Source organism: Rhinolophus sinicus, chromosome 16 (assembly GCF_057876585.1).
Source record: "Rhinolophus sinicus isolate RSI-liver-muscle chromosome 16, RSI-T2T, whole genome shotgun sequence".
Classification (NCBI taxonomy): Eukaryota; Metazoa; Chordata; class Mammalia; order Chiroptera; family Rhinolophidae; genus Rhinolophus; species Rhinolophus sinicus.
Window position 1 is genome coordinate 89,190,422 of NC_142516.1, and position 16,685 is coordinate 89,207,106.

Sequence of the window (16,685 nt, forward strand, 5' to 3'; positions counted from 1 at the left end):
TAAAATGGAGAGAACTCTTAGAGCCCATGAATGTGTTTGCTTCTCAGTATAATGGTCAGAATTGTGTAGCCCATGAAAGTATTTCTGGAGAAGTGATTAACAGCACCTGATAATAGTTTTCACAGATAAAAGACAAATGGAAATAGGAAAGGGAGTTTGTCTGATGTGGAGAGATGGGATGTTTTATTAAGATATAAATATCGAAAACATGGCATGTGTAGAGAATTCTGTTATCAACAATAGTTTCTAGTAACTGGTACTTGGTCTCGAAGATAAGTTTTTCTTTTAATAGATGGTTAGATTATAAAAGATTACTTGAAGTATTTAATAGCTTATAACTTGTTGATAAGAATCTTTATAAGGTTATTTATAAGACAGTCTTTAAGTGATTGCTTTTAATAGGACATTGGGATTGGGACTTTCTACTTAAAAGTTTTATTTAAAATTACTTAGCTTTGAATAATTAAGAAAATGCATGTGATACAAAAATTGAAAGAAAGGTTTTGTACCAAAGTGACCCTAGCTTTCATTTTGTAAAGCTACCCAGCTATCCTCCCTAGAAACCACTATTTAAAATTTTAGTGTTGCTATCATCCTTAAAAAGTGATTTTTCCTCCTAAAAAGGAATCAAGAACACTGGCTGAGATTGCAAAAGCAGAGCTGGATGGCACCATTTTGAAGAGCAGACCTCTCCGAATTCGTTTTGCAACCCACGGAGCAGCCCTAACTGTCAAGAACCTTTCTCCAGTTGTTTCCAATGAGCTTCTAGAGCAAGCTTTTTCCCAGTTTGGTCCAGTAGAGAAAGCTGTGGTGGTTGTGGATGATCGCGGTAGAGCTACAGGAAAAGGTTTTGTAGAATTTGCAGCAAAACCTCCTGCACGCAAGGCTCTGGAAAGATGTGGTGATGGGGCGTTCTTGCTAACAACGTAAGTTTTAAACAACTTATTCTTTTATGCCGTTATATATGGGTTTCTCTCTGTTCCGGATTTCTGTCTTTCCTTGTAGTTCATACTGTCTTGCCATGTGGTAGGTAGGTGTTGAGTAAATACTCAGTATAAATAAGGAATTTTTGTATATTTCTAGGAATCAGGGTCTTACTTTTTTTTAAGACTCAAGTGTAGTGATTCACACTTGAATCTCAAAAATGTTTTGTATTTTGATTCTCATTCAACGTACTGAACATCTGTTATATGCAAGCAAAATTTTATACAGGCATGCCTCACATATTGTGGGTTAGGTTCCACACCACTGCAGTAAAGCGAATATAGCAATAAAACAAGTCACACAAATTTTTTTGGTTTCCCATTGCATATGAAAGTTATGTTTATACTATATTGTAGTTTATTAAATGTGCAGTAGCATTGTTTTTTAAAAATGTATACCCTGATTAAAAAATACTTTATTGATTTAAAAAAAAGCTAATACTGTTGGGAAAATGGCACTGATACTCTTTGCTTGACACAGGTTTGCCATTAACCTTCAATTTGTAAGAAACACAATATCTGTAAAGTGCAGTAAAACGAGGTATGTCTGTATTTAAATAATGAATGAATGACATTTTAATCAACTCTATTGAGGTATAATTTACATACATTAAAATGCACCCAATTTTAAATCAATGAGTTTTGACAGATGAATGTAGTCAATCAAGATATAGAACATTTCCATCATCCAGCAGAAGTTCCTTTGTGTCCCTTTGCTTTTATTCCCCATGTCCTAGACATTTATTGATCTTTGTTACTGTAAATTAATTTTGTCTTCTAATATTTCATATCAGTGAAATATAGGATGTACTCTTTTGTATCTGATTTATTTTGCTTAGCATAGTGTTTATGAGATTTCATCCATATCATTGTATCAATATTTTGTTCCTTTTTATGGCTGAATTTGTATTCCATCATATGGACAGAAGCATAATTTGTCCCGTGACTCTGGGTGGATGTTCCAAGTTGCTTCCAACTCTTGGCCATTGTGAATAAAGCTATGATGTACATTTGTGTACCAGGCTTCTTGTGAATGTTATGCTTTTATGTGGCGTGGGTAATATTTAGGAGTAAATGACTATATATTCAACTTTTAGGAACTGCCAAACTGTTTTCCAAAATGCTTGTACCATTTTACATGCCCACCAACTAGTGGGAGAATTCTAGTTGCTCCTTATGCGAGTGGGAGAATTCTAGTTGCTCCTTATGCGCACCAGCCCTTGATAGTCTCAGTCTGTTAGATACTCTCATTGTAGTTTAAATTTTACTTTCCTAATGACTAACAATGAGCATCTTTTCATGTGCTTTTGGCTATTTTTATAGCTTTGTGAAGCATCTTGAAAAGTTTTTGCCAGTTTTTTACTTGGGTGGTTTGTCTTAATGAATTAACAAATCTGGGTACAGGTATGTATTATAAGTATTTCTCTGTGGCTTCTTAATTTTCTCGATAGTGTTCTTCAAAGAGCAGTTTTTATACTTTGTGAAGTCTAATTTATCAATTTTTTTTTCTTTTATGGTTTGTGCTTTTTTGTATCTTTGTATTAAATCTTTGCCTTTCTTAAGGTAGCAAAGCATATCTCATGTTTTCTTGAGAAATTTTGTAGCTTTTTTATTAGTACTTGTGATTCATTTTAAGTATGATATAAGGTAACAAATCTGTTTTTTTTTTTTTTTTTACAAATCTGTTTTTTAATACAGATATCCAGTTGTTCCAGTAAGCTTATAATAATTATTTAATGAATGAATGAAGGAACTAAAGCAGTAGACAAGGCATGTGATTAGTATTTTTTTCCTAATGATAGCTTTGATTAATTGGTGTTTTTTAAAGTCATAGTAATTATTTCTTACAGAGCTTTTAGAATAATTTACAAATAATTTTGAGAAAATGGGCAAGGTGTTGAATATTTTATTATCTGTCAGATACTTCATAATCATGATCTCTTGGATTTCCGCAACACTGGTTATATTTATCCCATTTTTCAGATGAGAAAATTGTCCCAGAGATGTTAAGTAGTTTGCTTAAGATTGCCTAGCTACTAAATGATGAAGTGTAGTCTGATGCTAAATCCTTGCTTTTTTATTATATTTTACGCTACAGGTAGAGTGGTTTATTCTTTCTGTAGACTATGTGCTCAGGAACTGTTTTAACTGTTAGTTAAACCCTCTCATGGAACTCAGGATTCTCTTTGCTGTTTGATTAGTGGGTCTCAGGTGAAATGTCACTTCCTGGAGAGGATTTTCCTGACTTATCTAAAATGGGCTTCCCCTGTTCTTTCTGGTATCTCTTAAAATGATTATTTATTTACTTTTTTTTGGTCTTAAGATTTTAGGGATTATTTTGTTTACCCTTGTATCACTAGCCCCAAGTACAGTCTTTGTATGTATTGGGTAATCACATATTTATTGGTGGACTGACTGAATCTCAGAATATCTGAGATTATAGAAGTGATTTATAGGAATGGTATCATTGGAATTTAGTTTCTAACTGTAGACATCTTGTGCAATCAAAATTTTCTTGAAAATACCTTTGTCATAAAATGCTGTATGCATAAATATGTAATTTGCACATACGTTTGCATATTATACATGTTTTTAGGTAAATAAAATAGCCTTGTACAGTATATATGATTAATATGCAAACGATTTGCAAATTACATATTTATGGTGTTTTGAAATTACAAGAAGCAGAAAAATAGGGAAAAAGGAAAATTAAAATCTTTACCTTTGGTAATAATGGTATGTCCACATTGTTAAACATTAGAATCACATCTAGACCATTAGAGGTGCTCGTGCTCTAGGGCTACACAGGAATGATAAGCGCTTACTGATTAAATATTTCTCTCTAACTTTTTTCTTTTTTCTTTTTTAAAGATTATTGCAAGTTAAGTTGAATGAAAATACAGTGGTCTATTTTAACTGTTTTCCAACTGATACCTTAAAAATAATGTTGGAGTTGCTTTTGTAAAAGTAGAAAAATGTGTTTATTTCAATTTCAGCTCGAAAATGTTTCCTTTAGTACAACCCTTTAAAATTAATATAAATGATACCTGCATTCACTAATTGTTAGCATTTTGCCCCCCTTTCTCCCCCTCTATATCACCCAGATTTTTGCGAATTCATTTGAGAATCAATTACAGGTATCATATTTAACCCCTGAATACGTTAATTGGTATGTTTCTTCTGAGAATATTCTCTTGTAAAGCCACAATATAATTGTCACACTGAGGAAATTTGACACTTATTCATTATTGTTATCTAATATATAGTCCCTATTTAAATTCCCCCCATTTCCTCGTATTGTCCTTTATAACTTAATTTTTCAATCTAGTAGTCAGCCAGAGATCACACCTTGAATTTAGTTGTCGTGTCTATAATTTTCTTTTATCTGTAAGTTTCCCAAATGACAAAAATGTCAGTGTCATGACATTGGCATTTTTGAAGCATCCAGGACAGTTTTCAGAATGTGCTTTAGTTTGTATTTGTTTCTTAGGCTTTTGAGGGTTTATACTGTTACTCTCTTAGTTTTGTAGGAGAGAAGACTTCAAGGCATTTTAGACTTTCTATCTTTTCTTTTTTTTAAATTTATTGGGGTGACAGTTGTTAATAAAATTACACAGATTTCAGTGGTACAGTTCTTACTACATCGTCCATATATTTTAGACTTTCTCCTTTACATCACCACCTGTTTTACACTTTTGGGATTTATTTATTTATGATACACCCAAGAATTTCTTGCTAGTAAGCATCCTCTTTTTATAAAGTGTTTCTTGTTGGTATGTTGTGAGTTTTTTGTGTTTTTTTTCCCCATGAAAAATGCTGCATAGTATTTCATTATAACTGTCAGACTTAACTATTCCTTTAGTGGACATCAGACATTCAATTATTAGACATTAGATTGTTTCCCTTTTTTGTTTTAATAGCTGACCTTGTGACAAACACTATAATACATAAATGTTTCGTCACTCTTTGTTCCCTGGGTATAGATTTTTATGGGGCAAATTTTTTCCAGAATTTCTTTGGAAAAAGTTTAAATGTTTTCTTTTTAAAATAATTGAACATTGGTAACCTAATCTTTCTTTTTTTTTAAAGATTTTTTTATTGGAGAAGGGGAACAGGACTTTATTGGGGAACAGTGTGTACTTCCAGGACTTTTTTTTTTTTCCCCAAGTTAAGTTGTTGTTCTTTCAATCTTAGTTGTGGAGGGTGCTGTTCAGCTTCAAGTTGTTGTCCTTTCAGTCTTAGTTGTGGAGGGCGCAGCTCAGCTCCAGGTCCAGTTGCTGTTGCTAGTTGCAGGGGGCATAGCCCACCATCCCTTGCGGGAGTCGAAAGGGCAACCTGTGGTTGAGAGGACACGCCCCAACCAACTGAGCCATCCGGGAGGCAGCTCAGCTCAAGGTGCCGTGTTCAATCTTAGTTGCAGGGAGCAGAGCCCACCATCCCTTGTGGGACTCGAGGAATTGAACTGACAACCTTGTGGTTGAGAGCCCACTGGCCCATGTGGGAATCGAACCGGCAGTCTTCGGTTAGGAGCACAGAGCTCTAACCACCTGAGCCACCGGGCCGGCCCGGTAACCTAATCTTATTAGAAAGTCAAGGATTCAGAGTGCAAGCTGAATTGTATAGCCTTTAACTTAGAAGAAAACTCTTGACTTGCATTGTGTGAGGAGTAATCTCTTTTCTGTTACGATTGATGTGGTTCAGATCTTTGTTATTGTAGCATTACTCTATTTGCTAATTATCTGCCCCCTTTTTTTTCTTTTCAAGAGCAAAAGAATTTATTATTATTTTTATACCAGTTCTCTTCCAATTCTGTTACGTTTCTGTGCTTTCTTTTGACTCAGGAGAGAGACTTTGTGGCTTTGGTGATGATTTTTAAGATTGACTGCTAGAAATTTAAATCACTTCTTATTAGTAATTAAAGAAAGACACACTAAAACTTTTGTCTTTTTAATCTATTGGTAAAGATTTAAAAATACCCAGTGAATAAAAGTGAAATCACATGAGTGTTTTTGTAATTAATGGTGCTAATGGAAATTGGTCATTTTGTTTCTGGAAGGGTTTTAGGTACTGGGTGTAAAAACTTTAAGGTTCTTTTGTCTCACTAATACAATAGAGTTTATTTTAAATAAATGTCTTGACTCAAAGGTTTGGTGTATCACTTTATGTATGGTTTATCACTTTCTAATAAAATATTGGACAAATTAAATTTCTTAATAAAGAACTGGTCAAGTAGATTGTGCTTACAGTAGATTAGTACATAGTTATTTTGGTAAGAATTTTTCATGACACCGGAAATGCAACATTCATGCGAAGAATTGTTTTAAAGGTAGTATATTCCATAGTGATTAGTAGTTGTCAGAGACTCAGGGGAAAAGGGATGGGGAGTTGATGGCTAATGAGTTTGTGGTTTCTTTTTGGGTTGATGAAAATGTCTGGGATTAGATTGTGGTGATGGTTGCACATACTAAAAACCATTGAACTGTACACTTTAAAGGGGTGAATTTTATGGTATGTGAATTGTATCAATAAATACAAACAAAACTAAAATTATGAACTCCACATTTCATTTATGGCAGAGCATTTAGCTATGCACATATATCTAACAACTGCTCTAAAACTTTTTTCTCCTATAAGTAAAACATTCATTTAGCAAATAAAAAGAGAAAAGGACATAAAACTAGAATGTATACTGTGATCCAAATTTGTGTTAGTAAACTGATTAGAAAAAAGACTGGAAATAAAAATGTGAATATGTTAGCAGAAGTTATTATATTTGATTATAATGTGCTCACAAGTGTATCTTGGGGATCTCCAAGACCATCTCTGGGTTTAGTGGTTCACTAGAAGGACTCAGGCCTCAATATATAGCCTAACGACCAACATTTATTACAGTGAAGGAATACAGATCAAAATCAGCAAAGGAAAAATGTACGTGGGGTGAAGTCTGGGGTGAAACTAGGTGTAAGCTTCTAAGTCCTTTCTGTTGAGGGACTGTCTTAAATCCTCCAGCAGTTAGTTAAGATAACACAACGAAGTGTTAAAACTACTAGGGGAACTTTAACTGACCCTAAGAGTGTAGGGGTGGAGGTAGAGGGTGGAGTGTCAGTTTTGTGAGTTCCCTTATATCTGGCAAATACTAAAATTTCAGATTCCCAGAAAGAAACAAACTTAGAAGATTTATGCTCAACATAAACCAATTGGACAGTTTTGGCACAGAAAACCAGCCTTATCAGTTAGGGTGATGGAATAGCAATTTCAGGCTTGCTTTGGTAACTCTTTTCTGCACACAAGTGATTGTTCCATTAATAATTTTTTATACTTTTCCTATTTTATACTCATGCTTAACTGTACATTTTCCAACGTTTTATTTGCTTCATCATATACCTTTCCATTAAACAGGGTTACTTTTAGATTCAGAAAAAACATTTAATGAAAACAATGTAATATTTCTTTGTTTATATATTGGAAACATAAGAGTTTTCTAGACATACCGGCTAGTGGTGGATATATACCTTTGGTATATTATTAGTATCAATCGGGTCCAATTTTAGGTTTTTACTTTCTTTTTTGAGCAGTCCTAATTTGTAAGGACTGATATTTTAGTACTTACTTCTAGAGGTTGTCAAAAGAACAAAAGAACAAAAAGAAAATTTTAAAAATAGAATAAACTCATTTCCCTCCCCCGCCCCCTTTCTTCCGCCTCCCCCCTCCACTCCTGTTCAAGCGTTGTTTCTCAGTCTAGTTGTGTAGGACACAGCTCCCTGGCCCATGCTGGTATTATGAGCCTTGCGCTTCCCCGCTGAGGCAGCCGGTCGCCAGTGGTTGGTTGGCCGCTCACAGCAGCTCATGGCAGCTCTTGCCTGCTGCGGCCATTCACTCTGGCCACCGGCCATTCATGGCGGCACACGGCAGCCCACGGCAACACACAGCAGCTCACGCTAACTTCTGTCTGCTGCTGGCATCCCAGCTCCAGGGAGAGCTGTTCACAATCTTAGGTGTAGAGGGAGCAGCTCACTGGCCCATGTGGGACTTGTACTGACGACCTCGGTGTTAGGAGCACGGTGCTCCAACCACTTGAGCCACCGGCCGGCCCTTTTATTTTCTTAAAATTGCCATGTGGCTCCATAGAGTCATTTTATAAGTCGGAGGTAACATTGTCAGGTTCTAGTGATTTTCTATTTTTTCTCCATCTTAAAACCTTTCATCATCCTAGGAATTATTTTATCTTTACTCTTTAATTATCAAATATGTTAAAAAAAGACAAATGGGGGCCGGCCTGGTGGCTCAGGCGGTTAGAGTTCCGTGCTCCTAACTCCGAAGGCTGCCAGTTCGATTCCCACATGGGCCAGTGGGCTCTCAACCACAAGGTTGCCAGTTCAATTCCTCGACTCCCGCAAGGGATGGTGGGCAGCGCCCCCTGCAACTAAAATTGAACACGGCACCTGGAGCTGAGCTGCCGCTGAGCTCCCAGATGGCTCGGTTGGAGCGTGTCCTCTCAACCACTAGGTTGCCGGTTCGACTCCCGCAAGGGATGGTGGGCTGTGTCCCCTGCAACTAGCAACGGCAACTGGACCTGGAGCTGAGCTGTGCCCTCCACAACTAAGACTGAAAGAACAACTTGAAGCTGAACAGAACCCTCCACAACTAAGATTGAAAGGACAACAACTTGACTTGGAGAAAAGTCCTGGAAGTGCACACTGTTCCCCAATAAAGTCCTGTTCCCCTTCCCCCCCCCCAAAAAAAAAGACAAATGTAAAAACCCCCACAAAAGAGTGTATGTCTGCAACAATGATTTAGTAGTGAAACAAATTTTTGTTATGTAATCCTTTTTTTTAATTGCATGCGCAAAATGTTGCATCATCTTTCAAGTCACCATTTTTTTACTACTATTCTCACAGTTCTAAAGAGATACTTGAAAAAGTGAGGAAAGATCAATCACACATATATGTTCATCATATAATGTATCATTACAGAAAAAACATGGAAACCTTAAATGTACACGAATTGGTATGGTACATGCCTACATCTGTAATGGTACCATTTTATATTGTCATACAAGATTTCTAAAGAAAGCACATATACGTGATTCTACAGAAAATTATACCTAGCAGAAAGGAAAATCTGAAGAGATGTTCATGAAACTTGATTAGAGGTTCTCTCCAGTGATGGGATTTCACAGAACTTCTATGCAATTTACTATGTCGTTTAAATTTTTCTGCAATGTAACATTTATCAATTTTACAACAAAACTAATAATTCAGGGGCAAGTCAAGGAGGTAAAAAAACCCACAGATGATAGTAACTCCAGATTTAACATTATGGTTGATCACTTGGATTTATTTCTTTTTGATCTATTTTTTTCTATGTAATATTTACCTACATTTGTAAAAAAAGTAAATTTAGTAATTACACCTATAAATTTAAGTTACTTAGGTTTGTAAAAAAACTTAACACCTAAAGATTGAAGTGAAATAAACAAGGTGGGTGAGATAATGGACAAAGGGAGCGTCTACAGGGAGTGACCCATACAATGAAAACATAAATGTTCACATTTTAGCGTATACAGTCTCAATAAATAAAAAGACAGTCCCTTAAGGACATCCCTGTATACCACACTTCTTTTTTCCTTTGTATTATGTAATGTGAGTGTAGTTGTGACTGATCTTTCCTCACTTATCACTTTGGAAATGGAATTGCAGGAATAAGGCGTAAATGTATAACATTTGTATGTATTGGTCAAGTTGTCTCCCAGAGGGCTGTACTCCCCCCAGCCCCCTGATGTATAAAAGTGTCTAATCGGCCATATTCATATGTTGAAAATTGCAATTTTGTAGTTAATGACATTTGACATTGATAGTATAGTAGTCCTTGTGTTCTCTAATTTTGTTCACTATTTCCTGAACTCATCAAATCAGTCTTGTCAATTCCAAATAATTGTCATGTTCTGAGTGACAAGTGATCTTAGTACATTTTCCTTCTTGAGTTTCCTTTTTTGATTTTTCTCTTGAGTGGTGGTGTCCACGTGATATTGAAGTTTCTGTCTTTGTTGGTCTCTGCTCAGGTGGTGTTCTTATTTGGCCCTAGTAGTTTTCTGATGTTTGTGGTCCTGCTATGGCTTCCAGTGGCTAAGTGGAGCATATTCTTCATTTTGTCCCTGGGCCCCTTTAGGTCCTCTTAGAAGTACCACATGCTCCTGTCGGTTGGATGGGCTCAGGACCATTCAGCTTTCTCATACCTCATTTGGGTGCCTGTACTCTTTGATGTTGTATTTACGCATTCTTCATTATGTTTCTCTTCCTACATGTTGGGTATGAGGTCTCATCCTGGAAATTGGGGCCTAGAAATCCCTTTTCATTTGGGTTGCCACTCAATTTATATGAGGTTTCTATAATTTCATTGTCTCCATCACCCCAAAATATTTGATATCTGCTTTTTTTTTTAAAGATTTTATTGGGGATGGGGAACAGGACTTTATTGGGGAACAGTGTGTACTTCCAGGACTTCTTTTTTCTAAGTCAAGTTGTCCTTTCAGTCTTAGTTGTGGAGGGCGCAGCTCAGCTCCAGGTCCAGTTGCCGTTGCTAGTTGCAGGGGGCACAGCCCACCATCCCTTGTGGGAGTCGAACCGGCAACCTTGTGGTTGAGAGGATGCACTCCAACCAACAACTGAGCCATCCGGGAGGCAGCTCAGCTCAAGGTGCCGTGTTCAATCTTAGTTGCAGGGGGCAGAGCCCACCATCCCTCGCGGGACTCGAGGAATTGAACTGGCAACCTTGTGGTTGAGAGCCCACTGGCCCATGTGGGAATTGAACCGGCAGCCTTCGGAGTTAGGAGCACGGAGCTCTAACCACCGGGCCGGCCCCCAATATCTGCTTTTAATTCTCCCTCTAAAATGTCTCCAGTAGCCCAGGAATTGTTTTTAAATAATCATTTTGTATCTTTCCTTTCCTTGTATTTTAGGATTTACAGTCTCTGTTAATCTCTGGATCTTTATTTATTTGTAAAGGGATGCTTTTGGCATCCAGAAAGCCCCTTCACTTCCTCTAGCTCTTCTGTTAACATTTCAAAGGTTAACAGTGACCTGTTTCTCTCTGAAGCATCTCTGTTCAGAATGCAGTGTAAATAGGTTTTACTATTGCTTGTATGATGAGAGACAGATAGCAAGGAAAAATGTAATATCAGTATATCATCCACTCCACTTATTCTCCTTTTTTGTCTTTCCCCATTGACTTCTCCCTTCTTCCTATTTTGCTTAGGAAGATAGTAAAGAAGGAGGGTTTCCAAGTCATATCTTTCATCTTCCACTCTTGTCTCCCTCTTCCTTCAACTTCCTCCTTGAATATGTTGTGTCTTACGACTCCCCCTCCTCCTTCCCTTTTGCTTGATTGGTATCTTTTAGGTCTGATTTTAGACTTTAGAAAGACTTTACCGAAGAACACTGGTTAGCCACAGAGAGGCTGGGAGGTGGATGGAGTTGGGAGATTGAAGTGTGGAACATGGGAATGCAACACCACATACATAAAACATGAGTTAGGTGCTCTTCTTTTTCATTGTACTTTGTAGACGTTACTGCAGAGGTTGCACAGGTTCATAGTTATTGGTTTACTTTTCTGTGTCTTGGACTCTATGCTCTAAAAACAAGCATTCATCTTTGTCGGCTTTGATGTTCACCTGTGTCTGGTGCAGCAGATAGTTATGGACAGATTGTGTGAGTATTTATGATCACTTCTGAGACATTTTTCTTGAGAGACATTTTCCAAATATGTATCTTGGAATTACAAAATATTTCTAGGAGGATAATAATTCTAGACACTATATTAATTCTTATTAATGCTCTTCACCTCTCCAGGACCCCACGTCCAGTCATTGTAGAGCCTATGGAGCAGTTTGATGATGAAGATGGCTTGCCAGAGAAGCTAATGCAGAAAACCCAACAATATCATAAGTAAGATTTTATCGATAAAGATATTTTAGATATGTGCTATCGAGGGTATTTATTACATTTGTTTTCAGGTATTGTTGGATTATAAGGTGTTCTGTTAATTGGCCTGGTCTACATGGCTAAAACATTAACTTAGAAAAGTCTCTACTTTTGTAAGTACAGCAGGGGTGGGTAGGTAGGAGGAGACTGTCAGTAATGTTTATGCCAGAGAAACAATCAAATCTAGATGTATTTAATTAGTATACTTCAGGTATAGATTCAAAGGAGACTTTTTTGGGAGGTAAGGTGGAGGATATAAAAACATGTAACATTTGTAGGCATGAATTCAACAAATGTTGGAATGCCTTTGTGCCTGGCACTGTTCTAGGTGCTACCAGCGCAACTTTGAATTCTTTCTGCCCTCGTGATGCTTACATTTCTGGTGGTGGAGATATAAAAAAACTAACGAACCACAGATTTTAAAACATATGAAGTAGTGAGAAGTACTATTTAAAAATAAACAAACACTAAAGTGAGGTGTAAAGGCTTAGATCACAGATCATGCATATTTAAAGTTGGTTCATACTGGTAAATAGTTCTCCAGAAATAATAATACCAATTAATACTCATTAGTGTACGGATAAAAGTATTTTTCTTCATCCTGACAAAGAAGAGGATGTTGTGATTTTAAGGTTTGGTAGTCTGTGTGCAAAATGGTATTTTATGCATAGTTTTTTAATTAGCATTGTTTGATTTTAGTGCAGTTGAATGTTTTTTCCTTTTACGTAGTTGTTTCAAATGACAAATAGGAGTGCTTGCTGTGTGTCTGGTTCTGGAGATGCATCAGTGAAACAAAATTGACTAGAAATTCATGCTATGGGGTTGGGAAGGTGGCTAAACAATAAAACATGTGAAAAGATGGGGGAAAGCAACCAGTGGAGTGTGGCTGTTTTATACAGAGGGTTAGAAAAGCCTGCCTGAGAGGGTGACATTTGATTAACAGCATGAAGTAGGAGGACAAAGCTAGCCATGTAGCTGCCAGAAGGGGATGGAGTAGAGGACAGTGATCTCAGCAGAGGAAATAGGAACTGTCAAGGCCCTGAGGGAGGAGGACTCTCCTGCACATTCCAGTCACAGTACCAGGTCAGCTGGAGCTCGTGAGTGACGAGTGACGGGGAGTAGCAGGGGTGACAGAGATAGGGCGCATTGTGGGGAGTGCAGGATGTTAGGCATTGAAGGCTGTTGAGCTGACTTTGCTTTTTGCATTTGATGAAAAAGGAAGAAGCAGAGTTGTGACTTAAGCTTAACAGGAGCTTTCTGGCTGTTTTAAAGTAGATGATAAAGCGCTAAGGGTGGAATTGGGGAGATAAGTTTAGGAGCCTGTTGACATGGAGTAGTAGTCACAGTGGTGATGCTGAGAAATGGTCAGGTTATGGGTGCAGTTTGAAAATAGACTTGGGATTTTGCAGATGGATTATGGGCATGTGGGAGAAAGTTAAAAGATTGATTACACGGTTTTTAGCCTAAGTAACTGGAAGTATGGAAGTTGCTGGAGACTGATTGGGAGAATCCTGTAGGAGTTGCAGATTGGAAAGGAAGATCAGGAAACCTGTTTTGGACAGGGTTAGGCTTCTGAATATCCAGGTGTAGATGTCAAGTCAGTATTTGGAGTTTCATCTGATTTTAGGTGAGCTGTCCGGGCTAGACTTACCTCATGTGATAGAAAACTGTGTCAGAGGGGTGAACCATGGAATACTCCAGTTTCATAGAGGTTAGGAAGATCAGGAGGAATGAGGCAAAGACAGCAGTCATTTTGGTAGTGGGCAAACAGCAGAGCGCGTCCTGAAAATGAGGGAGGAAATTAGTACAGGGAAGAAGTATCAGTAATAATCAGTTGTGTTTCATAACCATTTTAATCTCTCTTATTGTGCTATTTTTCAAAGGCTGATTTCCTATTCTCTTGACCCTTTTTTCTGGTTATAGCTAATCATTACAAATGTGAAATAGAGTACAGTGGTATGTCGATTTTCGGACATAATCCGTTCTGGAAGACCGTTGAGTTCTGAAACATTCAAAAACCGAGGCACAGTTTCCCCATAGAATGTAAAATGGATCAATCCGTTCCAGACCTTTAAAATCAACCCCCAAAACTGCACATTTAGCGTGAATTTTGTTATCTGATGATGCCATAAAATTTATGGCATTCGTAAACCAAAATGTCCGTCAACGGAGACATTCGAAAACTGACGTACCATTGTATATTTTTGGTTTTAGTAGAGAACTGGAATTATAAGGGTGTTACAAGAAATGGAATGTATAGACAATATTTGTTTATAGAATGATTAATTTGTTTAATTATCCCAGCAAACCTTGTAAGATACCATTATAGTCTCAATTTTGCTATAATACTAAAGAGTTATGCTCAGAAGGAAATGTACACAAAGCATAAGAACCACAATTTAAATTCATTTCTTTCTTTTTTTTTTTTCAAATTCATTTCTAACTCCCCAAATCCATATTGTTTTAAAGTGTTTTCCTTGGCGGAAAAAGAAGAATTGTTAATATTTATTTTTGTAGTCAATGTCTGAAGTAGGAATGACTGCCTAATAATTCTTCCAGAAAAATTAGTGGGTGGTGGATTCCCCCCATTCCTTTCCCTTTCCCAGTCAGTGCTTAAAAAAGAACAAAATCAAAGTCTTTTTTAGGGATAGACTGTCTAGATCATGGTTAACTTTGTGAATTTCCTTAAATGACTCTGGAGATACTTGAAGCTCTTTCTTGATAAAAGGACATCTTCCCTCTGGCTGACAGCATTTTGTTTATCTCCCATATTTGTCCCATGCATTAACCTTCCCCTCCCCAACCCGAAATAAAAGTTAAATTTATGAATGCAAGGCATCTATACTTTTATTGGTGGAGTGGGGTTAGTGTTATCAGTACTTGTTAGTAGAAGCTATGATAGGCAATTGTAATTAATTGAAGAATTTCTTTCAATTTCGGGTATATTCGTAGGTCTTTATTTTTAAAAAAAAATTTGGTCATTTGCTCATGATTTTTTCATTTATTCAAGAAATATTCAATTATACATTGTGCCAGGTACTGTCTAGGTACTTGAGGTACAGCAGTTAACAGATATTACATATCCCTACCAAGTTTACAGTCTAGCAAGAGAAACAAGTATTGAACAAATAACTACAACTGTAGTAAATTAGGCCTTTATTTTTTAATTTTTATTAATTTTTTTAAGTCCTTTAGTTTTTGGCCTAGCCAATTAGTCTGGCACATAGCATTTAATAAACTCTATCTCCTTTTACTCCTATCCCTAAAAGTTACTGTGAGGAAAAAAAAAAAATCTGATTCCAGACAATTAGCTTAGGGCACATTTAATTCATATGTTGAAGACTGCCGCATGTGAAATTGTTTGCTGAATGAATACCAGAAAAGCCTTTTTGGAGATGATAATTAGGGGAGTATAGGTTATAGCATCTGATTGCTTGGGTTCGAAGCCTGGCTTCATTACTTCTAAGTTGGGCATCCTTGGGCCATTTTTCAAACTCAGGCTTGTTAAAACCTGCATTACAGTATTGCCATGAGGCAGTTTGTGTAGAGTACTTGCCTGACGCAGTGCCATGAACATTGCAAGTGCTCAGTAAATGGTAGTTCTTGTTAGCTTTGTTGTTTTACCTTTTAAACATATATTTCTATATCTTTTAAAATGTAAACTTAGGGAAAGAGAGCAGCCACCACGTTTTGCTCAGCCTGGGACATTTGAATTTGAGTATGCATCTCGATGGAAGGCTCTTGACGAAATGGAAAAGCAGCAGCGTGAGCAGGTTGATAGAAACATCAGAGAAGCCAAAGAGAAACTGGAGGCAGAAATGGAAGCAGCCAGGCATGAACACCAGTTAATGCTAATGAGGCAAGGTAAAAATGGGTTTTCATGTAGATGTTCCGATTTTTTTCTTGATGTTCATTTATATTTCTTATTGGCACCTATTATTGTTTAAGTAGCCAGTTAGGAGTCTAGAGAGACAGTTGGAACTCAGCGCATTAGAAACAAAAAACCTCCCTTTTCTGAGAGAACTTCCTTTAAAAGAAGTATTTAAAATCAATTTTTACCTACATTAGTAGTGTTGTTGGAGGTAATTAATGTTTTTAAATTTTGCCAGTAGCAAATACATGATTCTGCTTGCAAAAAAAGAGAAGCACGGTGGGTAATTCTTGCTAGGTAGTTAGGGCATAAAGTCTCATATCAAGATTTTCTTCGGTGGAAAGAATTAGGACAAATGCTGGCTGTTTAAGATTATTATTACATGTCAGGTTACAAACGGATATTCTTTGACAGAGATAAAAAAAAAGATTCATGTGTGCTGGTGGATATGGGGATTTGGGGAGACTAATTTCTTAGTAATTGGCAAGAACATGTTAAACATTTGAGACTGCGCTAACTGAATTTCTAAGAGTAGTCATAGAGGGTAATAGTTTACTCTCATATTTACTGAGCAAATACCTAATAACATGACAAGATGTTTAAATATATATCAGAAGCTCATTTCTTGTCCCTTCTTTCTAGGTTTTTTTTTTTTTATTCCTATCTTTATTATTTCTCCTTTTTTTCTGTTCTTTAATTCTCCAAATAATTTTTCCTAGTTCTTCCTATCACTCATTTTTCCCCACTATCTGTAATAGTTTAGTATTTCTTTTTAAAAATTTGTTTTGTATTTTTAAAGATTTTTATTAAAATATAGCTAACATAAAATATTATATTAGTTTCAGGTGTACA

At 36.7% G+C, this 16,685-nt stretch overlaps 1 protein-coding gene across 1 annotated transcript in view; it reads left to right on the forward strand.

Annotated features, from left to right (window-relative positions):
- Positions 1-16,685, forward strand: part of PSPC1 (paraspeckle component 1) — a 61,247-nt gene that overhangs the window by 6,465 nt on the left and 38,097 nt on the right. The window contains exons 2-4 of the mRNA XM_019749595.3: positions 625-926; positions 11,831-11,926; positions 15,630-15,826. Of these exons, the coding sequence (XP_019605154.1) occupies positions 625-926; positions 11,831-11,926; positions 15,630-15,826 (595 nt within the window). The remainder of the gene's footprint in view (positions 1-624; positions 927-11,830; positions 11,927-15,629; positions 15,827-16,685) is intronic.